Source organism: Parambassis ranga, chromosome 3, assembly GCF_900634625.1.
Source record: "Parambassis ranga chromosome 3, fParRan2.1, whole genome shotgun sequence".
NCBI lineage: Eukaryota > Metazoa > Chordata > Actinopteri > Ambassidae > Parambassis > Parambassis ranga.
Genome location: NC_041024.1, coordinates 4,344,594 through 4,370,161, shown reverse-complemented (window position 1 = coordinate 4,370,161; position 25,568 = coordinate 4,344,594). Strand labels below are relative to the sequence as shown.

The following is a 25,568-nucleotide window of genomic DNA, read 5'->3' as shown; positions in this document are numbered from 1 at the left end:
GAGGCTCTAATAAGACGGGCAGTTGAGGAGTGGTAGCAATCAAGCATGACTACTTTAAGATCAGAGTGTCAACAGCGGAAGACGTGCAAATAAATACCTTCCCTGAGGGCACTTAATAGTTACTGTAGTACAAAAAATAAACCATTTACTGTGCAGGATGCTGTGATACTGTGCAGGACATGCCCTCTTCAAATCCTACCTGCAAACATAGACGTATTATTGGAGAGGCCGCACAAAGCAAACATGATCTACACGCGCCATGCTATCAGCACCTTGTTACCTGTTCTCATACACGGAACTCCCACCTTCCCGTTTCGTGTGAAAGGTTTTATCTGTCTTCCTTATTTTTTAATCAGGTATGTTTGAATATGCCCTTATGAAAGACAGGACAAAGTTCAACCCAACCCCAACCCAACCCCAACCCCCAATCACCTGTCCAACCTGGATGGGTGATTGGGTAGGCAGACCTAGGTAGGCAGCATTGTTGGGTAAATGGTCCAAACATGATTACCTAACCTTTTTTTTTTTTTTTTATTTCTAATCCCACTAAATATGTACGCAAAGACTTTAAATAAATAATAATAAACTGCTCCAGTTAAACCTAATGTAGTCTCAGCAGGTGCTGGATGTTTCTGTGACCGTCTTCTATCGTCCTTATCAGCTGTACTAAATCTATATGGTGGTAATCTTGCTCTGCTATCAACTCATTCTGTGTCTTTTTTTCCCAACAGGTATGACGACGGTGCAGCAGAGCTGGAACTGCTGTTTGACCCCAGCGTCTTCAAACAGCACATTAGCTTTACTGACGGTACGTCTGAGGCTGTTTGCAGATCAAACAATGAACAGATAAGACATGTGATTTGATATGTCGGGGCAGAAACAGTAATTGTACACTTGCCTTCCATCTGCTTGGTTTATTGTGTTGCTCTAGATTATGGGGAAAGGCCCCCTCCTCCTCCTCTACCACCACCATCCAACCCTGGAACTCCTTATCAACCTAACCTGGAGGATGAATACTACTAACAGAGAGAGAGGCCTAGAGGACCATCAGTCACATGTGAAGGATGACCCCCCCATTGACAACAGCTACTAAAAGCTGTCTCAGTAATCTAACACTGTATTCTGTGCATATTTTTTTCACTTGTATCCAGCCTGTATCCAGTTCTAAACACCTTAGCATGACATGGCTACGGCTCATATTTGAATAGTTACCGATATCTCTTGTCCTCTTACAGCTAAATGGTAATTTTATCTTCATCTTTTGGAAAAGGATTAGACTATCAAATATATTACATTATATATCAAGTATACCCACAGTAGCATTTGTCAAAGTTTGCATTTCGTCACGCAGTCTGCAGTCTGCATGCAACGCCAAAAGCAATGCTACTTCTATGGAAGACTGATTACTGTTACTTTATCATATGGGCGCTGTGTCCAGTGTTGTTGTGTTAATAGCAAAATAAAACGACTGTATAAACTACTGTTTGGAAAAACTAGAATCAAAGTAGATATATAATAGTTCCAAATGCAGTAAACCTGCCATAAATGCCTGAAAAATTATATATTTATAAGGTTTTCATGACCATTTGTGTGTTAAAAAGAGCCAAAAAACACACGATTTGAAAGATTTCACAGGGTGGAATGAGTGAGAAGGTAGGAGAAGGTGAGAAGGTAACGCTGCAGTAACATGTTGGAACATTCAGCAGTGAGAATATCAGACTGAAACAGAAACGTGTTCAGGGATTGTTACACTCTTACCTTAGTTTTCTTTGTGGAACAAACCTGTTATCAGGCAAAACTCAAACTGTTATCACAGTTGCCTGACAGTGATAACTGGGCCATTTCTTAAAATAGATCAGATCCCTGACATCTGCCTGATGTGTTTAACCTCAGCATGTTCTTTATAACGAGTGCCATACTCTTCAGCTGGCATGGGTGTGGCTGATCAGTGTTTATATCATACAGGTGTGTTTACCTTTCCTTAAATACGACTCTTCCTCCTCACTGCCCGGCATACAAAGAGATGGAGAGCTGGCCAGATAAGTCATAAAACTTTCTGGTGCATTCCAAAGAGACACTTGTCTATGGCAGCCCATAAAACCGCCTGTGGGAAAGCTGTGAAATTTGGCACACGGATCAGTTCAGTACCATGATTATTGTCACAAAATTTCATGTCAGCACCACCAACTGCTCAAATTTGGAGGTACATTAACGTCTGTAACTGTTTTTGAAGCATTCACCCGCTACAGAACGAGAAGCAGGAAATGAGCTCATATCTCTGCAGTGTTTTGACATATTGCATCCAAACTTGGCCCTCATCATGTGTTTGGGTTAGAAACTGAATTCCAAGTTCTCATCATATTGTTCATAATACCATTGAGGATTTTGAACTAACCGATCTTACGAGAGAAAGACGTCTGCTCCACTTCACACCGCTGCACAGTACCGAGCCCGGTGACATCATGAGAGGATGGCTGCTGCACCTAGTGAGCATCCAACTCCACAAGCTTCTCAAAACAGGCTACGATCTCCTGGCACCTGCACCTGATAAGAGTTGATTCTGTAGTTAATAAACATATTATCATTTAGACCAAGTTGTTGTTCTTTTGTAACCATCACAGTGCTTTAGGCTTTCCATGTATGCACACAGAAAACACAAGCAGGGATAACATCTGCTCCAAATGCTTCCTGCCTTAGGCTTTCCATATCTGCTAATGAAAAGTATAGGCCTAAGCCTAAGGCTTTCCGTACATGCAGAGAAAACCGGAGGCAAGGAGAAAAGCTGCAGCTTGCACTCAGAGCAGCTTTCTACACATGCACATGAAAAGGTCAGAATGTATCCTCCCTCCGCCTTAGGCTTCCCATGTCTGCAGATAATGTGGATTGATAGAAAACTGCCAGTTTTATCAGCCATGTTGACTATCAACATTGTCTGATACAAGGCCTAAATTAAAATAGGTTTGTCACTGAGCAGATATTGAGTGGTACTAAGTGGTGGTGTGTGTGTGTGTGTGTGTGTGTGTGTGTGATACTGACACAGGAATGATGACAGGACACTATGAAATCTGCATTTAAATTTTTAAATCAAGAATAATTTCACAGCTAAAAAAAATCCAAAATAAAAAGAAATTTCACATACTACATATTGAATCAATACAATGTCATATTTATAATTACAGATATTAAATTATTTATTTATATATGGCATGTCTGTACACCCTTTGTATAGCCCCCACTACAGTACATTTTTTTTCCTGTCAGCCTGAATCGGCTCTTGAGAAGGGAATTTCATTAAAAAAAAAAAAAAAGGTAAAAGATCTGTTGATGTGAACAGGATGGCTTTCAGACGGCTTGTTTGTTTTGTTTTACTTTTTTAGTTTGGAGAGGGACAAACTGTGAGAACAGGTATGATGACTGAATATAAAATTTCCATATCCTTCAATAATTATTAATCTTTCTTTTACTTTTACACACATTTTCTTAAATCTTCTGTTAAATATAGATAAAATAATCTATTACAAATAAGAGTTAGTGATAAGTGGTGTAGAAAGAACACTTGTATTTTTCCACTGCAGAACCACTGCGCTGTACCCCCGCTGCTTTCAGGAACACACAAACACAAAAACGGTGGTAACTTGCAAATGTTTTGGCCTCATTCAAAACAGTTGCCTTTGAATGTCTACTTTTTCAGTATTACTGGCATAAACAGGCAGCCTACATGTTGCACGGGTGTTTCTTTTGTGACACGCGACTCATTTTCCTGCATCAACAATTGATTATGAGCAACACTGAGGAGGAGAACAGCAGTCACAGTGTGACCTACAAACCTCTTCTGTATCAAGAACCATATGAAACCAAACTTGGTTATGTCTCCTTATTCCAAGGGAATAATGCTAGATCACCTGTTTCAGTGGTGAATTTGAGATCTGAACTCTCCTTCAGCTGATACCACTGCCAACAGAAGTACTGGTTGAATGAAGTTCACTGCAAGGACTCTCACATGAGCCCTGAGTCTCCAAAAATGGAGCACTGAGAATATTAAAGACGTCAGAAAGTTCTCTCTAGCTCCTGCTGCTTTAAGGAAAGCCACCACACCTTTAAGTGTTTATTGGACTCCTGCATGTTTGGCCAGAACAGCAGGGTCTGCAGGAACAGCAGGGCGATCACGTGCCCGCCAAGGCACATTCTTCTGTACTATAAAGCAAGCTGCTCGTGAGGCCATTTAGTTGTCAAAACCTGCGGAGTACTCTGCTTGTGTACTGGAGTGTCTTAAGTACTTATCCTAGTCTCATCCATTCATATGTAATGTCATATGTATATAGCTGGGTAGAGAGATAATAATAGAAACAGGTTCCAGTGTGCCATGCAACGTGTTGGCTCCTGAAAATTCAAGTTGATGACAGCTAAAAAATTGAATCATTTAGTATTATTATTATGTTATTTTCATAATACCCTGCATGCTACATTAAGAAGACTGGCTCAATAGCTGTTAATAAGCCATTCCAATCCAGAGTTTCTTTTCCACTTGCATAATTTCCTGAGTATGTTGTGCACCCCACATGTGAACAGCACAGATGTATTTAAAAATTAAATATTCTGTTAGCCTTTGTGCGTGATCACATGCACTGTGTTTTCCCAAACAAGCTGGACCCCAACAGACAGCAGTGGTACAGAGCAGTACATTCAGTGCAGTGGAATGATGAGCAAGTCACAGCAACACACTCCCTACATCTCAGTTCACATTCAAACTCAACACACACCCAATGGCAATCACTTGAAATGTGACAATGTTCACTGAGGAAGGTGAGCGGATGAAAAAGAGGCACTACTAGTGAAGATCTGAAGACACCAGAGTTTTTTTTTTTTTTTTAGCTCCCTTGTTAGCACCTGTACCGACTGTACCAAGGATCAGCCTCATTCTCTGCTACACTGAGAGCATGTGTTATCTCTGATGTTAAAAGTATAGGGAGTTTCTAAAAACACCATATGAAGGAGATTCTGATGTCACATCTCATCCTCTACAATCAAACAGCCAAACCCAGATGTCTATTTAATGTCTAGATTTCACACTTAGTTGAAACACACAGAAAAGAAGCGCAGTGTGTGTGTGCCATTATAGACTAGGAATTAAGGACTAAGGCTTTGCTGGGCATGTGGTGGGGGCTGCTTAGATTTGCACTGCAGTAAAAGCCACTAAAACGCTCAAAAAGGAAAAAATCCTCACTCACACAGCCTTGCACTGCTATTGTTTTCTTAGCATGTGATGCAAAGTGCATTTTAGGAGTTCAGGAGAAATATTTTCAGTCTGCACAGCACAACAATAACATGGCGTACAGGAAGGTGTTTTTTTTCTCCTAGCTGGGGAAAGCAGCTGATCTCAACACCATGTGCTACCATCCTTGCTTTGGGCTTTCTATGTATGTATGCGTGCACATGGAAAGACAGGAATGTGTCATTTCCCAGCCTTAGGCTTCCCACGGATGCACATTGAGGGTCAGGAAACTATCCTCTCCTTGCCGACTTAGGCTTTCCATGTATGCACAGAAAACCTAAGGCAGGGAAAGCAGCTGATCCCAGTGTGAACTTCTGCCAATGCTAGCTGCTGCAGAAGGGGCTCCTCTACCTGTCTTAGGCTTTCCATACATGCACATGGACAGGATAAGGCTTTCCATGTATGGCCTTGATTTTTTTGCCGTGTGCACTATGCTGTAGGTACCTACAAAGAACTCCAAAAATGCTGCGAGCACCCCCTGCGGCTGGTTTTCTGACAGCGTTTTTAGGGTGGAATATTAACGTGGATCACCTTCACATCAGATGTGCTATAAGGATACATTTCACTGCTCCTACATGGATTTCTATTTCACTTAGTGTGCATGTTCAGTGTGAAGATGTTATTGGGTAAATATACACCTCCCTTAGATTCATAGCGAACTCATCACTTTAACACTGCGGCTGTTTTCCTCTCAAGTGCAAGGTAGTGCAGTCATTTCCTGGGCTTTCAGTGCTACAGGCTAACTAGCCCTGCCAAAGCTGCAGAGATACAATGTTTGTGCTTTCCATCGACAGCCTGTGGTCACCGCCTCATTGCTGATGCCATTTTGCATATATTTCGCTTTGCTTCCCTCCTTTGGCTCGTATTCATCCCTCCTTGCTGTTTCATCACAGTTCCTGGACTTGATCCTTCTTTTCCTGCTTGTTTGTCAGATGTGTTATCATTTTTTGTTTTTGTTTTAATTTAAGTATGTCTGTCCATCATGCAACATTATGTTATGATACAGTGTACTGTACAGGGCTGTGGTTAAAGGCAGGGTTATTCCAGGTAGATGTCCTCTGTCGGGCATGAGAACTCCACAAACTCTTTATAGTACAACTGGAAGGCTTTCCTGAAAAACAAAAACATAAAGTAAATAACTGACTGATGGATCATTCACTGAGGTGATTTAATTGGTGAGTAGGCAAATGCCACTGAATTCCTATGCAGGCACTGCTCCATGGCATGTATTCCTCTGCCTTTTTGGAATGCAGTGTTGCCAAATTTGCAAGAAGGCATTAACTTTATGTGCTTATGTTTCCATACAAAGACACACATTCTCATCTTACCCTACTGACTCCGCAACAGGTTTAGTAGAGTTTTCAGACACAAACACATGGCAAGCAAATCTCTGGTCCGCTGGGTGCTTTGTAATGAAACCAAAATACCTGCAGAAAAGACACATATGAGGCTTAGGAGAACACATTCAGAATGGCTCCATTCTTTCTGTCATGTATCACAGCCCGTCAGAGCTCAGAAATGTTCCTATGCAAACAACCAAATCAAGTAAGCTAGTCATTTCCCTATTGTCTCCGTGGTGACTTGGACACACAGTAGCAGGGAAGATCAGGGAACATATTCAGGAACTTTCTAGAGAGCTCCTAAAATTTCTCTGCCATAACTTTTAACACATTAAGTAATAGAATCTAGTATTATAGAACTGTGCTTTTAAACCTGTATGAATAATGAAAATATTACATTAAGTCTAGTGGTTGCTAGGCCGGCAGTGTGACACACCTGCATTAATGCAAGTATCCAACAACTAATTTCCTTGCTTCATACGGCTCTTTAAGTTTGTAAATAGGGATTGCATTCAAGTACGCCATATGTAAAGTGATTGTTGGTTTTTATTAGACCAACCATTAGACACTATGTTGACCATACTCAGTTGACAAAATATTCAAAATATTCAAATATTTCCCAAGGTTTGTTTAATGGAGCAAATACATTGTAACATAAGTCTTCCAAACTAGTTTGCATTATTTTATTATGTACAAAGAAATGAATTTAGTTCCTAAACTCTTAAAATAACAAGGTCAAATGATCAATCAATTATGGATCCTTTTAGTTTGAGTGAAAGCAGTTTTTAAATTTTAATACTTACTTGCTGTTTTTGGGATGATAGCCGCAGAAGGAGACGTTCTTTAATTGAAAGAAATGACTGCACTCATTGCTCTGTGAACAGACACAGAATAAAGAGACAGAATAAACATCCGAGGCTGCATTTTCTTTATCTGAAATAATCACCTTCTTCGTGTCTTTGCTTGCAATGTATGGTGGTCGCCACATGGGGGAGACGTTGCTTAATAATACCTCACATAAGACAGCCAAAGGGACAGTAAGAGTCTTACTCTGTCACAGGCATAGTAATCCTCTTGAACTTCCAGCTTGATGCCTTTCACACTGATCTCCAGGATGCAGGATGAAGGCGGGTTGTACTTGACCGTCATCCTTCTGTTAGTGGCAATCTGGAAGATGGACATAAAATACACTGAAGGTGTTTCTACATATTGTTTTCTGTATAATAATAATTTTACAGAATAAAAGCCCACATGCATGCATAAACATGTCAGTGTGGGCTGTCTACCTTCTGCATAGCTGCACACAGAACATCATTTCCTTTGTGGTAGGGCACTTGAACGGAGCCCAGGAACTTTAGCCGGTATCTGTCCATCCATTCGCTGCTCTTTACTGCAAAGAGAGGAGACAAAAACGCACAATAAGAGGCTGATACCCAATACCACATAACATAAGGTAGCAATTGTTTGTGTTGATCAGTATTCCCACTGATAGACATCATATGTTCCATGCTGCTTAACCCTGGAAGCAGATTCAGAAGTAGGACAAACACAAACACACAGACTGCAGTACAATTCAACTGCATGAACCAACAGACACACCATAACATCATAACTCTTAATTGATGCACTCACATTTTAATTCAGTATAAAAAACTGTGCATTTTTATAATGGAAGTAATATAAATACACCGCACACAGAGTGACCTGGCTTACTTGAAATGATTCATTTTTGTGAACCTTGGCCTTTCAAGGTGTCGGGAAGACCACAAAATCTTCATCAAGGAAAACATTGGTTGCAGGTTTTGTTTTGTTAAATGTGCAGGTTATGTCTAAATCAAGCATGGAAGGAGGAGGAAGTTATTCTTCATGATATTTTATAAACTGAGGGACATTTAGGTCATCTGTCACCTACACTTGGCAACTTCTTGGTTTCAATTAGTTTAGAATCTGCCAAATGTTCAGTAAAAATGTGCAAAAGGAAGGGGTGTTTTTACTTTCCCCTGCCGTCAATACAATAATCCATAAACTGACTCCATAGGGATAACACAGTGGTGGTGTGGTACACAGCAGCGTCAGTACCTTTGTACTTCTCTGTGTCCTTGGCCACCTCTATGGCATAATATGCTGGGAAGATCCCACGGGCGCCGGTTCGCATGTTGTAGCCCTCATACCAGTAATCCTCCGCCTGCACCTCCACCAGCAGCGGGTCGTCCACCTCCAGCTCCAACTCGTCGTCGTGTCTGGGGACAAACCTGTCAAGATGGATCATAAAAACAATACAATATTAGTTTACATTAGCTTTTAGCTATGCATGGATACGGTCATGTGATCTGCTGGTGCACAGAGATGTTCCTTTTCACATGACTGCATGGCTGTGTTCTGTCTGTCCTCCCCCAACCCCCTACACTCTGTATCAGCCTGAGGTCTGCAGCAGCAGCTGGAGTGTGACTGTTACTAAGGAGAAAGAAAGTGTGTGTGTGTGTTTTTATGTCACATTTTTACGATGATGGTTGTGTAGTTCTTCCTCACCTGTAGACGGCTCTGTGGCTCTGATCCCTCTCCTCTCCGTTGATGACACAGGAATATAAGCCAAAGGATTCTGCACCTAGCAGAGAAAAAAAAAGAATAATGCCTTCGAATGACAGCAAAAAACATCACGCACACAAAAAAACAATTAGTGTACAAGGTGTTTACATAATGCATTACTTATAAATCACACCGTAATGAGGCGTGAAACAGACGAGCGTTATGTATTTCTACCTACAGTCCCCTGAGACAGGCCGCCTTCCTGCACGGCTCAGATACTGAATTGCTGTGATGTCTGTAAAATACATGGATGCCAGCCAAGGACTATTACTTCCTTTAATAGTCCAGGAAAATACTCACACAAAGCTCTCATTCTCTGCCTCTTTCATATGAATCCTGCCTTTATGCAGGTCTCTGTCTGGCTGATATTTCTGAGGTGTAAGAGCTGAGTGGAGATAAATCCTTCAACTTTGTTTGTCTTCAGTCCCCGGCTGGGAGAGAAGCAGAGGCTGCTCTTCATGGACACCATCAATGGGACATTCAGGGCCTAACTTTTGACGTATGTTGACCTTCAAAGAATATCCACTGAGCTGAAGGGGGAAGTTCACTTATTTTAGTCATCCTGACAAACACAACATAGTGACACAGAATCACATAAGCTGTCTCATGTGATGTGTCTCAGGGCTCACTGAGCCTCTGTGGCTCACTTCTGTCATCTGTCCTCAAGGCTTCTAAAACAACCATACATCCTCCATGTGACATCAGAATAACAACAACAAAAAAAATGGTTCTGATTTACTGATAATCTTCAAAAGAAAACACCCATTATAAACAGAAAATATCTGGCAACTGTCATCTCTAACTATTTTTAGCAATTAGCTGTTTGTTTGGTCTGGACAGCCGAAAAGAAGAGAGAATGAAGACGACGTTTGGTGTCCTCTCACCCTGCAGGTCACTAAAACGTCTGCTGCTGTCAAAACATTCCTAATAACATCAAAGCAGCTTTAACACACAAAAAAAGGCTGAGTAGACGTGGCACAAATGGATATAAAATAAGACTACAGCACTTCAATCTTTGGAGCGCCTCAGCGTTCACGGTTACAGCATGAATATCTCTGCTCTGGTTCTGCTTCATCAGCCACGTTGCTTTAAGCCTTTTAATGGCTTCCGTGCCAATTTGGCCAGACAGCATTCTCTGCAGTGTTACTGTATGTTTAAATGGAATTAAAAAGACCAACAGCCTTCTGTGCTGATGTGCTTCCTCTCCACAGAATTTAAAGGAGGAGGCTTTTGATGAATTATTTTGTCAAATCCTGTGAAATCCCACAATGATATGCACGATTATTATTTTTAACAGTGGAACCATTTAATATCTGATTTTAGGATCACGACTTACTGGAGGAGCTGGAGCGACCGTTCATGAAGACGTTGAGGAACTTCTTGGAGAAGTGCAGGTCTGCCTCTGGTGTGGAGTCCTCAGAGAGGCAGGCCGTGGCCTCTCTTCGCACGCCTCCTATCCGAGCGTCGTGCTCCTCCTCCTCCTCCTCATCTTCTTCCTCGTACTCTTCCCCAATGGCCGATTCGTAAGGGGAGGAGACGCAGTTGTCGTAGACGGTAGCCGAGTCGCTGTCGTCGCTGTAGCCTTGGTAACACTGCCGGAGACTGACGAGCTCGAGCTGAGCGTGCTCATCCACCACCAGTGTGTATTTGACTGAGTCATATGACAGGCCGCTGGCCTCTGAGCTCATGGAAGTTCTTACTGGGGCAGCTTTGCTGCTGCAGCACTCTCCCTTTCCTCCCACCTTTCTCATGCTTCCGTCCATTATTATCCTGTCCACGTCCTCATCCTCACCACAGTAGCTCTCATCTGTGGCATCAACATATTCTACTGATGACCCGGCTCTCAGCATAACCCCGGCCCCCGTGCCTGCCCCCTTTAGGCTGAGGTCCAGAGCGAGCGAGGAGCAGGCCATACTGGGCGGTGTGATGAGAGACTCTACACAGGAAGCATATGAAGGAGGAGGGACATAGATCTCGTCCTCCTCGTAGATGGAAGGGTTGGTCCGGTCGGGGAGGGGCTGATAAGGAGGTGGACCCTCCGTGTCGGAGCTAATGGACATGCGGCCCTGCTCAGTCTGTTGTGAGAGGAAAGGGCGGTCTGGCACGTTAGGGGGGTCCAGGGAGTCAGCAGAGCGCTGCACAGGAGTCAGATAGATCTCATCTGTGGGCTCTAGTTGAACGTCCGTGTGGTATCGAATCCTCTCTCTGTGGTGCCCATCCGCCTTTCCCGCTGGGTACAGAGGAGCTGGCGTGTAGTTCTGAGGTGGAGGCGGCGCAGGCGGTTTCTCCTGAAGCTTGGAACGCGTCACAGCTCCTGTGGATGAGCCGTGCGAGTGTCCCGACTTGTGGCTGTGTCTGCAGGGGGCGTCTGTGGAGGTCCCGCGGTCTTTGGTCTGTGCTCCCCCACCCTGCACCTTGTCCTCGTCGCTCAGACACCTGTGCTCACGTGGAGGTGTGAGGTCACCTGTAGAGAGCGCAGCAAGCGCAAACAAAAGGAGGCAGACAGCCACACACACAGAGACACACAGGCACAAACACAGACCAGACACACACACGGAGCATATATACATGACGCCAAAACGCAGACATGATCGACAAACAAATGCACAAACAGACATGGCAGCGAAAGCACAGACAGATAAAGTGAAGAACAGACAGGAAGAGAGAAAAGTAGAAATGGTTAGGTAACAGATGTCAGGATTACGCAGCTAAATCCCCATTACTCATCAAATTCAGAGTGCAGCTAGGAGAAGGTGACTGACGTGTTATGTCATAATCCATCTACAGGAAATCCAGGCTTGATTTTTTTTTCACTTTGAGTGACGCAGCAGTGACGTCTGACAGCTACACCCAAGAAAGACAACAACTCAGGACCATACTGAGATGCTGTCTGTCCTCAAAAAGAATTACTGCTGTGAAACTGTTCATACATCCTCACAGATGACAGAAAAATAATCCTTAAAAATAGTGGAATTCTTTGTGGCGCTGCACAGACTTCTGCACTGAATCACGATCATTTGCAATTTAAATTCAGCTCTCAGATGACTCATAAAACTAAAGTTAAAAAGTGTTTGTGAGCACATATGATATCGTTTACCATTTTATTCTTTAACAAATCTGCTGGTTGTATCACTGTAAAAATCCTCCCATCAGGGTTCCAGAAGCTACTGGGGAGGAGAGCAGCTTCCACCTGCTCCTCCAGAGGGGATCTCCAGCTGCTTCAGAGGCCAGCTGGATGATATAATCCCTGCAGAGCATCATGGGTCTCCACCACACAACTGACCTCTAAAAGGGAGGCATCCAGGGGTCCCTCGCCTAGCCTGCATTTTATCAACTGGCCCCTCTGAGTGTGATGGAACAGCAGATCTTTCTGAACTTCTCGCCTGATCCCAGTAAGCTTCAAAAATTCACAACCAATGGTGAAGGCAAATCTAGAGGTTTGCCTTGTGACTGAGCTCGTAGTGACTGCATGGTCACAAGACCCTTCACCTAAAGGGAGCATGTCATCCTTTCTGACTGTGAAAAGCACGCATGGGCTTCCTTCAGTGACACTAAAGGATGAGCAGGTACATGTACACAACAGTTTACATCCTGGTATTTCTGACAAAATGGCTGCAAAAGTGACTGAAATAATGGACTAATCATCCCTGAACAATGTGCGGATGTTCCCACTATATATATAGACAGCCTTTTTAAGGAATACATTAAGTTGAAGACCATGCTCCTGGGGTGTTTTGATTGAGTTATGATGGGATAACAAGCGATATTTAACTTTAAATTAACATTTGGCAGCGAGTGTGGTTAGTCTCACCTCACATGCTGCTCTGAAAAGAGTTGTAGCAATGAGCTATGACAGCGCACAGCTAAGCCAAAGCTGGCTAACACACACACAGTGTATAGTATTGCTTCAGCAGCTAATCCAAGCCTTAGCTCTGTCCCTCAAGCTCAAAAAGGACTCACAGTCTGCCAAACTCAATGCATATCACACACACACATTGGATAAAATGCAGCTAAAACATGGTCATCACCTGTTTTAAGGGGTGAGGATGAACCAGAAACCTTCTCCTGCCAGCTGTATTTCTTCCCCAGGGAGTTGTTGTTTAATGTGTCCTGGAAAAAAGGAGGAAGTGGTGAGAGAGATGGACAGAAAACCAGAGCAGAGGGGATTGGTCACTGAATTCTGGACCCTGACACAGTGTATACAACTTTTGTGTGTCTTTCCCCCTCTCTCTCTCTCTTTCTCGCTCACTCACTCACTGACACACACACACACAAACCTTTTATTCTGTTGAATGAGCAGGGATTCTTTTGTCTGTGCTCCGTGGTGTGCATTTAAAGGGACCAGACCTTTTACACAAGCTACTGCCAACACACACACAGTATCAGACTCTTTAGGCTCTTTTTTTTTGGGTGGTTGTTCATATGAAATCATGTATTTCTTTCTTTTTTTGCAGTTCATCCATGTTACTAAAAAAGTTTTTTAGCCATATTTGAAAAATGATATACAATTATAATTTAATCTGTAGTACAGATGAGAAACACATATTTCACAGGAAATGATGGCTGTCTGTGGGGTGTGAGTCAGAAATCAATGATGTTGATGCTGATGATGCAGCAGGTGATGTGTAACAGGGGTGTGGTCAGTGAAATCTTTCCTCTGAGTTTTAAACTGGCATCCTAACCACACACATTCACTCCACATGTACTTCCACAAGCCAAAAAAAACAAGAGCTTACAAAGGGTCTGATTTGCCAGATGGATACAAAGAAGGCTCAAAACTCATGATTATATTTTAAAACCTGCCAATCAAGATTAATTTCCGGAAGACCGACATGATTAAAAACAGATCTGAATAGATGGTTTAGGGGGAACTGGAAACTCCTGTGACGACGACGACGTGTCCAAAATAAGATCCTCCTCATCCTCCTCTGTCCACCCACCGCTCGTGACTCACTTCCCATCTACGTGTACCAGGCGCAGATGGAGCCGTTGCTATGACAACGGGTGAATCAGCAGGTGGGAAACCGCAGCATCGATCTAAAGGGGCCTGTATTATTACTGTGACTAGAAGATCACTGCTCACCGCAGGCGGATGACAAAATCCCATCCATTCCCTTTACGGTGCACTTTCTAATGGGCCTGCGGATACTTCTACATGTGAGTGCATTGCTGCCTTTGTGTAAACAACTCAGATCACATACACATAAATCACAAGTGGGTGAGAGATTAGAGACAGACAGACTGGGATTAGGACTGCGGAATTCCTTCCTCCTCCTTGAGATAGACGTCTGTCTTTCTATCTATCCACTAAATCCCTTCAATAAGAGCTCCTCCACCCTATTATACCAGCATCATTCAGTTCCAAACAGAACCTAATATGATGTTAGAAGGTGTGTTTTCATGGTAGTTTGGGACTTCCTTTGTTTTTCTCTGGAACAAAAACGCCACACAAAATGCTGCTTGTCAAACAGCATCAGTGCTCCAAAGCAGCTCATGAGTGTTCAGGGCTGCTGCTGCTCAACCTCAGAATTCTGTCAGGCGCTGCCAAATGATGCAGAGCTAAAATGTATATTTTGCATTTCTGCGGATGCACTGACCTGGAAACAGTCACCCAGTGAGCAGCAATCTGAAGCAACTTTTGTCTACACCACCTGACTGAACCTTCGACTTCACTCTCAGCTCTGCTGAACCATGACGAACTTACTAGTGTGTTAATAGTTGTGTATCTGACAGAAATGCTACCAAATCTGAGCTAAAGCTTTCATACATGTAGTTATTCCACATTTTACATTTTTTTCCTGCATAAAGAATCACCCCAGGAGACCTGAAGACCTCCCAAGAAGAAGAAAAAACACTGGAGAGCAATTATTTCCTTTATGCTTTCCAGTTCTGACATCTCAGCACACACACACACACACACACAGACACACACACACACACACACAGACACACACACACACAGACAAAGGCACAGCAGCAAGTACAGTAGGCTTCTTTCCACCACATGAAAACTGGGCAAAGAACAAAGCGCAGATAAATATAGAGCTGCTCGGCTGATCATGTTGACAGCCTGCACTCACATATATACATTAATATCTATATTACATAACAGACGTGTCAGCACACAGGCTTTATCTGAACTCTATACGTGACAATGACTAAAAATCCTTTAGTTTGTTCCATTTATATAATTATTCATGCCCCCAATTACCGAGTCCGTAACCTCAAATGATTTAATTTCATCCAGTTAAAACGTGCTGCTGGCAGCAGACTAGAAGCTTTGTTTTGGTTTCATTTGTTAAACGGACTGAATCTGTTTTCTTCAATTAATATTCATATGGTTTAAACTAACAGTTTAAAAGGGAATTACTGCCAACACTGCAGCTCCACATAACCTAATAAATCAAATAGTTTTAGTTGTGCAGCACATTTACTCTGTATTCAGGCAGCTGATAAACCTACCTAAAGGTATCTCCTGCAGGAAGTGGATGGTCTTAAAGGCCAACACAGAATCATCTCTTTTACCTAAACTGACACTTTTGTTACGTAAAAAGGATGTAGTGACACTGATCTTGAGGATGTTAAGACAGGATGATGTCAGGTTTCAATGAATGTTTTCAGGTCTGGCTAGAATCCTCACTCACATGATGATTACTGTAACCATGACAACAAAGCTTCCAACAAAACTTCATCAATCAAGCATCCTTTGCTTCCCCAAACCTTAAACGCAGCATTGACTGTAATGCTATGAGGAACCAAACAGTGATCTTCATGCTCAGATGTGCTTACATCAATACTGACATATTTTCACTATAAAGTGCAGATTTATTCTGCACTTATCAGCCACACTTCTCCGGCATCTTAGGACTTCTGAGAAGATGCCACAGATCCTTCCCTGATTCATCACACTCTCCTTCATCACATGACTCCTTACTGTTAAAAAGAGGCATCAGCCTCGACTACCTGTGATGATTCTATCACGGATAACATATTACAGTCATTGGTGACCTTGTTGTCAAGGCAACCAGGGAAACTCAGCATTTTATCAAGCAGTTAACCATCTGTCCACTCCAAGAGTGAAAACACAGAGTGGATGTGATGTTCTCGACTACAGATAAATGATTTTTATGCATGTCTACACTGTCACACAAACACACACACAGCCTCACCCCAACACACACACACATATATGTTGTTTATAGGTCTATACTACCCAACGATCCTCATTGATACAGTACATTCTGTAGTAAGTAGCCCTTAAACAGCACTTAGATAAAATGTCCCTGTCGCTGAGATTGATGTACATGGATACACACACAGACACACACACACACACACAGACACACACACAGACACACACACACACACAGTCACGAGCTCCAACAGCATTCAAGCACAAACGGAGACGGGCACCACAGGAAAAAAAAGATCTGTCTTGACAATTGAGGCCATTGTTCCGTTCAGAAAACACATCCTGTCAGAGAAACACTTGTAGTGAATCCAGTAGTGATGTCTGGCAGGTCGGCCATTTATATTTCCAGTATGTCTATGAAGATCAACCAACACACACACGGCAACATCTTCTTTTATACAGCAACATTTTTGTAGTTTTTCTCCTTTTTTAAGTTTTCCACCATCTGAGTGTTTCTATGCATATGTGTGTGTGTGAGTGTGTGGAAAAAGGTTAATTCAGGCTCTACCTGTGTGCGTGGCACAATCGGGAAGAGGTTAAGGGTCGTGGGTCTCTTGGGGCGGTAAGTATCCATGGTAACAGGTGCTGCAGGGTCCTTGGAAACCGGTGGAGGAGCGATGGCAGACGCCTTGGAGGACTCTTTGTCGCTGCGGTAACCGTCAGCACCGTCGATGAGGTCCAAATGCAGCATCTCAGCCTGAAGCTGGCCGACTGCTCCCAGTTCCGCCCTCCCCGACATGCTATTGGTTCCTCGCCTCACACGGCCCTGCAGGCATTGGAGAAAGCATGTAATCAGTCAAGTCATAGAGAGAGAGAGAGAGAGAGAGTGCGTGAGTCTGCGTGGATGGGATGAGGAGATTGAGCTGGCCAATTAGAGGCGGCTCTGTCTTCAGCAACAACAGTCTCAGTGCCAACACTGGGTCCCTTAAAGCAGAAGCAGAGACTATTTCAAGCATCAGCTTCTCTGCATGACAGCATTCACCTGCAGTGATGAGGTGAGAATGAAAGCTCCCTCTGCTCAGCTTCTCACTTTCACAGCTTTTGATGAAGATTGCTAATGATAATCTGGCTTAATTGAGTTCATAAGCAGACAGAGCTGCCGCTAGATTTTCAGTTCAGTCCTCAGCCAGAGACTGTGTCTCTCTTTTTTTTTAGGTCTCTTATCATATTCAAACCTATTGTCTTGATCAATATTCCTACTGGAGCGGCTAGTATTTGGTTTATTGTATTTAATTTAGCTTGCCAGAATAAGACACAAATACACTCAGCACACACAATCACTTAACACGATGCTCAGCCACGTCACGACCTCTCAGCCAAAACCAGAGCAGTTGTGTTTAGTTTTCATGCCGAGCTCCTCCCTTTGTTTTTTGACACCACTGCTGAAACTAAAGCGCACTTGGACATCATTTGAGAGACAGTAAGTCAGAGGGCACTGGGCCACTACAGTCTGCTTCACTCATCATCACTATCCCTGCAGCCACACACACACACACAGTGACTCCTTCTGTCAGCTGATGTAAATGCTTTGACATCGAAACCGGAATCACTGTTAAGCCTATTACACTCTGAAGCTCTCTCTTTGCTGCTGTGTATAAACAAACACAGAACAAAGCAGATAGAGGTGTGAATAAATATGCATGTGCACAACAAGCATGCTTAACTGCACATGCTGTTAACAACCCCAACATATGCAGAAGCTAAAAATAGAATCAATCTGACCTACAAAGGCAGAATAAAGCTACAACAGCCTGGTTTGACAGGCTTTTACACCTGGAAGATGGGTAGTTTTGGCATTTTTGCATAGAAAAAAGGGTCATTTAGCATTAGCATTAGCACAGCTTTTATTAATGCAAAGCTGTTTTAATGATTAATCTAGAAAACTGACCTTTTTCTTATTTCTATTTGACCGTCGAGATGAACTCGACGGAGAGAAAATCCATGATAACAGGAGGAATGCAGTAACCCAGTGCAGAAGAAGAAGCTCAGTTTTAAGTGTTTAAACCTTGGATAGAGTTTATTATAATGGGTATTTTCCTTTATTGAAGTGAAGCAGCAGAGTAGGTGCAATCACATGTGTGCACAGACAGTAAACTAATCCACAGCCGGTGAATGGAATGGAGGTTAATCCACTTCTATTGGCTAAGTGTTGCCATCAAGCACATTGGTATGCAGCAAACCACTCATCCCAGATATCAAGAGGTCTGCCTCTATCTCTCCAGAAAGGAACTAAAGCCCGTGAGAGAGGACTGCTAGATCTATCACTATCCTGCAACCATGCACTGGTTAACAATCCTTCAAGCTTACCTATCTTTATATGTATATATTAGTTTAACAGTCCCACAATCTGTATTGCTATGGATCATGCTGCCATTATATCTGTCTTCTGTTTACTCATTTAGCCGTCTCTCCATCCGTTCATTCATTTCCTTGAGGGATATAGTGATCTTGCAACCCCCCCTGGTGGTATTGCAGCTCAGCCATGTCACACCAGTATCTGCCTGTGTCATCCTCCCACTATTATCTCTCCCCCGTCCTCCACCCCCATCTCTTCTACTTCTCTTCACCTCCTCACCTGGAGAAAATCAATGTCTCTTAATGCAATGCACCGCTCCTCCGCTCGCGTTTTACGACCCCCCCAAATCACGACCGGCCCCTTTAAGCGAGTCCTGCCCCCTGTTGCTAGGAGACAAGGGGCTGAGCAGCTGAGGAGATGCTGCTGCCCTGAAGATGCCGTGACGTTTGACTGTCGTCCAATCAGAGCAGCCCCCTCAGCCAACAGGTCAAACACAAACAACAGCACAAGGTGGCAAAAAAATGATAAAAACAAAGCAGCTGGGTGGAACTATGGAGCACAGCATGAGAGATTATTAATGGGAAAAGGTGCATCTCTTTAAAGCATACTGTCCAATCCTACAGTGCATGACAGTGGGTGGTGCTCTACAAACTTCTCGTTTCTGTTTGTGTTGATGAAGCTGCTTCCCCTCTGCACTGTTACCATGTGTGGATGGAATGACGTGAGCTGTATCCATGGGTGCACCACTGTTTGTGTGTGTACTGTTTGTATACTGCATGTATTTTCAGCTTTGACACATGCAGTAGGTGAAAGAAACACTGTTGCCATGGAAATAGGCCTGCTTCTCCTCTTTATAAGTGTTTTGCTGGACCCTTTTTTCATTCAACCGACCCTCTTACTGTGTTCTTCTCTTCTCCTTTGCAATATTTTTCCCTTTTTTATTGTATACTTAAATATGTTTACATAAAGTTTGAACACATTATGTGTGCAAATTAACTAGGCTGAGAAATAGTGGTACAAAGACACAAAACCTGTAGCAGTTAGCGTCACCATGGCAACATCAGACAGAGTCAAACTGACACTTTTTTGAGATGTCTGATTTTTTTTTTTACATACAAAAATAATAAAAAATAATAAAAATTAGCTGAATAATAAAAAATATGGGATATACCAATAATCGTCTGCACAAAATTAGTTGTATTCCAAACACCATACATGAACATACGATGGTAAAAAGAGTCTTCAAACTCACTGCTGAATTTTATTGTTTTGCTTTATATAAAATCAAAGCTTCACTTTTCATTTTTCAGAATAAAAGCCCGTCTCCTGTAGTAAAGATGGGCATAGTTACAGCGGTTACACGTGTGTGTGTATTCACTTAATTGTAATCGCTCATCCTCTCTGACCTCCACCCTGACATATGTCTTATGTTGAGCTTCCACGCGCAACAAATGACTGCTAATCCAATCCATCCACTCTTTCTTACATGCATGCATGTAAGTGTGCACTCTCCCGGCTCTGTCTCTCTCTCTCTCTGAGAGGACATCATAATGCATGTTGTCATTTTGAGTCTCTGGGGAACATCAAATCTCTTTATGCTCCATTCTGGAGGTGGGCAGCTCCACATTAACGCTCCACAACCACAGCCATGTCCATGCTGGACATCCATTTTTATTTTAGCCTTCTGTCCACAGAAAAAAAATCTCTGACCACTTTGTTTTCTTAGTTGTTGTGCTAAATGTCAAAGAAGAAGATGTGACTCTAAATGACACGCCCTCTTACCCCCTCCATATTAACACACCCCCATCTCCCCCTCCCCTGCTGAGGCAGACAGCATGCCTGTCTGGAGCGTGTGATGCTGATTACATGTGACCGTCTATTATTGATGAGACAAGATACATCCTGAAACACTCCTGGGATGATGAGCTCACTGTTGAGGTCACAGCTCGTCCTGTGTACACACCATGAGGGCTTCCTCCACACCGCTCTGCAGCTGCACCGCCTTCCTCCTACATTTTTAAAATGCACCGGGCCTCCATCAAATGCTGTGCACTAAGCAAACATAAAGCAGTGTCCCTAAGGTCTGATTGGTGATTAGAGACAGTGAAATGACAGACGCAGAAAGCATGTCATGATTCAAGCTCTGATCCTTATCTCTAATCTCCATGTTTGATGTTCAGAAAAAGATAAATAAACAAAAGAAGCTATAGAAGTGCAACAGCAAGAGAACACAGACAAATCTGCTAATGTGTTAGCAAACAGCTAGTCTGTTTACAGACTTTGTTACACGTCCTGTTGACATATATTGTTTGGGATGGGAATCGTCACTATGGAAACACACTCTGGTCTTTGCAAATTGTCTTTTCATACCAAGTAGCCATTAAACTTGTTAACATAGCAACCCTGTAATACTGCACATCCATGCTGCTGAGTCGCTCTATGTTGTGATCCTTTCAAGTCAAGCCTGCTAGCCTGCTGCTAACACACCTGCTGTAATCATAGAATTGAAATGAACAGATCCCCTCATTGATACCTGATCTAGATATTTAGTCAATTATCAGGGCTGATATATCTGATAGTAAATCAGATGGGAGGATTACTAGTAAGGTTGGGTGATGAGATGAACCTTTTGGCTAATTATGAACACGTAAAGAGCAATTAAGCTGGGATTTATAAGCCTTATAATGCACATTCTTCTGTGAAAACAAAAAACACTGCAGCTGATTAATCAATTAATCTGTTTACAGTGGTTGCAGTCTGATTGATTGGCACTGGAACGCCTTGTGCATTCATACACTGAATAACTGTGATGTTGCTTACCTTCATCATCTGTATATATCTGAGTCTGAACAGAGTCTTTTCAAGCAGTGTGAACAAACCACCTCTTCACTGAGTGTGCATGCACACCTATAAACACATATCAACCAACCATGAGCACTGAAAATATGATCTAATGTAATACAAACTGTTTGAATGCCAGCCTTGGTCTGTAGATAAACCTAACCTTGTAGTTTTAAAGCTTAAATCTAAACGTGAGTCAGGAAGTTAGAAACATCCAGCTGGCAAAATGACACCAATGTTCACACTCTGTCACCATAAACATAAAGAACTAACAAAAACTAACAAACTTAGCTTCACTAACACCTGATGTCACATATAAACTCATATTTACAGCAGAAAGAACAACACTCTACTCACGTTTGTGGCCATGTTTCATCATCTCCACAGAGTTAAAGGACCTGAACACTTCTGACCGGCTGCCTAACCCCAACTAACGCATGAGACGGAAGCTTAGTTAACCAAATCTGTAATAATCTGGATTTTTGGCAAGATTTTACCAACATAATTCCACATAACAGGACAAATCAAGCTTTTGTTTCTTTCCACGTTGCCTCACTGAAAACAACAACAAACGTGCAATCACAACACAAGGCTGCAAGATGGAGGGGGGGAGAAACTAGTGAGAGACCTGCAAAGCAGAAACCTCAACCTGGGATGGAAGCCGGGCATGTTCCACATCCTGTCAATAAGTGATGACCATCACTTATCATTGGCATGTGAGGTTTGTTGTCGTTGCTGCTGTCTTACGTTTGCAAGACAAGGAGCCACTTCGGATAGTGAGGCTTCCCGCAGTGGGATGAGTCACCAGTGTTCACACACACACATACCTCCAGCAGAGAGTGCACACATTCAGGAATATGGGCTATAATTAGCTCCCTGGATAGAAGACAAGCAACAGCAGTGAAAGGGAGCTAGCTTTTAAAGCTAAGAATATTCCCAGTACTCTGCGATATCAGAGTGATTTTCCTGTCAGTCCGGTCACCGCCTCACTAAAGCGATCAAATAAAGAGTCATAGGAGAAAAAAAAAAAACCCTTGTGTTGCCTAGGATACAGGGCAGAGCTGAATGGAGGAGGTGATGATGGTTTCACTGGGAAGGGAGCAGGGGAGATCTGACAGAATAATAAATTTCCCTCCGCCTAGTTTCTCCTTCACTATCACTCCACATCTCTCCTGCATTTCACACTCGCTCCAGATTTGATATGACCCCAAAAAAAAAAAAATTCAACAAACAGTAAATAGCTCCAAGTGAATTATTTAAGACACCCAGGATGGAGCAGGGCAATCATGTGCGATCAGCCTCAAAGTTTTTACAGAGAGCCTCTGACGCCGTCTGTCAGAACTCTGTCTGCCTCTGGCAGGTTTCCTCTGCTGGCAGGAGGCTGAAAGCAGCATCTGTTCGGGACAAAACACGACATAGAGGAGAGTCCGACCCCAAGCTGAGCTCAAACTTCAGCAGCAAACAATGTGCAGAAACACGTCATAAGCCTGGTGTAGATTTGTGTTGTGTTCTTCCTGTTTTGTAATGCTATTAATGTCACAGGAGGACTACTTTAATCTGCAGCATTTTCACAGAGAAACAACACAGAGTGTACTTCTGCGGAGAAGATGGTACGCATCTGAGGTCATTTCAGATTTCCGTCATGAAATCTGGCATTAACCGGGTCTCCGAGGCGCCGCCTCTTACCTTGATATCAGGGCCATTGCAGTTGAGGCTCATCCCGCACTCGTCTGTGATCTCCGTAATCTCTGACAGGTCGTCATCTTCAAACTCATCCAGGCTGATGTCATGGGTCAACCTGTTCGAAAAGAGAGGATTAGTGATGAGAAGGGGAAGAGGGGTAAAAAAAGAAAAAAAGTCATTAATCCCTCAGCCTCAGAGTGACCGAATTATTTAAGTCCAATGATCCATGAATATATGTCACATGTGCTTCTTTCCCCCGTTAAATGAATAAAGTCTGATTTTATTCATGCTATTATTCTGTATACACAACTCCATCTGCTGTTTGGAAACGTGAATTAAAGTTCAGTCAGTGCAAAACTGTACGTTTAAGCTGAATTTAGAAGACTGGCTGGAGGCCACTGTCTCTATTGTTATTCCATCTGATGGCCATGTCAGTGTTTGTATGTTTTTATACCACAAGAGAGCATTTTTTTTTCGAAAATGGCATGATTACATATTTTTGTCATTTGCCTCTAATTTTGAATCCACTTATTTTTAATAGAACTTAAGTAACAAATGCACATCCTGGAATATTTGTACTTAATTGTCTGTTTTATCCAGACGTTAGCTGAGATGGTTGTACTCTCTGCGTCGCTTGTTATTGTCAAACTCTGTCTTCAGTCGAGTAATGTCGCTGGCAGAGGTAGAAAAACAAGGCAGGTAGAACACGAAAAATGAAATCACAACAAACAAAAGTCAGAAAATCTGCTGAAGCATGTATATGGTGGCCCCTATTATATGATACTTCCAGCATCAGGTGTGGGTCTGTTGAGAGGACAAAAAGCACCTTTATACCAACAAAACAGCAAAAACTTGCAAAGTTTAGTGCAAAGCTCTGTCAACACAAGCACAAAGCAGGACAAGGACCTTCGTTTGTCTCCTGTCTTTCATCCCGCAAGCCTTTTTATTGCAGGAAGGAACATAAGGCCTGCTTCCTCCAGCAGTAACACTGGAAATAACACTGTCAGGCAGGGAGATGTGCTGTCCTGCTGTCTGTGGCAAGATTCAATTAACTTCCAGTAAACAATGGTTCAGTTTTCCCCATCTGCAATTATGTGTGCCTGTTATCCCTCCTGGGCAGAAGACAGCAGGGCAGAGCAATGTTATTAGAAGGAGGACAGAGAGGAACACAGAGATCAGGAGCACAGAAGCGGCCTGTCAGAGAAACCTGGTCAACCCTGAGAGCTGCTACATGTCATCTCTGGCTACATCCGTGGTGCTGTCGCCTTCTTCTCCGAATGTGCGCGCAGCTGCGGCTGTCTTCAGCTATCACGTGTCAGAGGATGGGAGTTAAATAGCCTGGGTAAATGCATCTGTTTACCTCTTTTTAATGAGGCCATGAAGGACAGAGAGAGGAGGAAGAAAGAAGCCAAAGCCTCTTCTGCATAAACACAGAAACGGGAAGTAACAGACTTTAGATGGGAACAGCTTCAGCTTTTCAAGTTTCGTTATTTGCTGTCCAAGATCAATTCTCGTAAATTCAAAAAAGGAACTTGCACGCCACAGGCGTTTGCACAGGCGTCACAGAGATTTGCTTCTTTTGTTAAATAAATACCTGACGTGGTTACGGCCTTTTGAGCCAAACCATAAAACTGTTTCACATACATGGTTGAAACCAATGAAACATGTGGATTTATTACCTGACATCTGATCATGGGACTTTAATTCAGCCTTAGAAACAACCTGTTTTCAAAAACACTGCATCATTAGCTAATCAAGAGGATCATATTTTAGCCAAGCTCCTCTGCAAATTCTGATTTCAATAATCCCACATTGGGCTTCTGACTGATTCTAACACCCTTTAATATGTGTTTAAGTATATTTAACAAGTTATTAATATATATTAATATAACATCACTAATGCTCTCATATAATACAAGCTAAATGACTGCAAACAGTCATTTGGAGTTTAACTTCATTACCAATTATTCAAAATAGAAGATCTTTTGCTAATTATTAAACAAGATTAATAAAACCAAATCGATAATTTGAGCAGCTGAACTCAGTGATGTGAGGAGTGAACAAGCCCGTGTGTCCCCGTCTTTTCCCACCAGACATGAAAGCCACTGAGACACAACACGTGGCTGAAGGCACCAGTTGAACTTTTTTTGTCTTGACTGAACAGATCTGACAGGCTTTAGTCTGGGGACACTCCTGCTTATAAATAACAAAATCTGCTCATCAGCTGACAACAAATGCAGCTTATTACGATACAAAAGGAAGAAAAGGATGATTTTCTGATGTCATGACTGTAGATCAAAAGTGCAGCAGACAGTGAGAGGACGGAGAGAGTCACAGGGACGCTGAGTGGAGGGAGGA

At 42.7% G+C, this 25,568-nt stretch overlaps 1 protein-coding gene across 3 annotated transcripts in view; it reads right to left on the bottom strand.

Annotated features, from left to right (window-relative positions):
* Nucleotides 1-3,350: 3,350 nt before the first annotated feature.
* mapk8ip1b (mitogen-activated protein kinase 8 interacting protein 1b) overlaps nt 3,351-25,568 on the bottom strand; it is a 30,901-nt gene continuing 8,683 nt past the window's right edge. For all 3 annotated transcript variants that reach the window (XM_028401760.1, XM_028401762.1, XM_028401761.1), the window contains exons 2-12: nt 23,214-23,325; nt 16,899-17,156; nt 13,227-13,308; nt 10,535-11,662; nt 9,142-9,217; nt 8,692-8,864; nt 7,899-8,002; nt 7,663-7,779; nt 7,416-7,486; nt 6,601-6,699; nt 3,351-6,383 (exon numbers count right to left, since the gene is read on the bottom strand). In XM_028401760.1, coding sequence (XP_028257561.1) covers nt 6,311-6,383; nt 6,601-6,699; nt 7,416-7,486; nt 7,663-7,779; nt 7,899-8,002; nt 8,692-8,864; nt 9,142-9,217; nt 10,535-11,662; nt 13,227-13,308; nt 16,899-17,156; nt 23,214-23,325 — 2,293 coding nt within the window. In that variant the 3' untranslated portion in view covers nt 3,351-6,310. The remainder of the gene's footprint in view (nt 6,384-6,600; nt 6,700-7,415; nt 7,487-7,662; nt 7,780-7,898; nt 8,003-8,691; nt 8,865-9,141; nt 9,218-10,534; nt 11,663-13,226; nt 13,309-16,898; nt 17,157-23,213; nt 23,326-25,568) is intronic.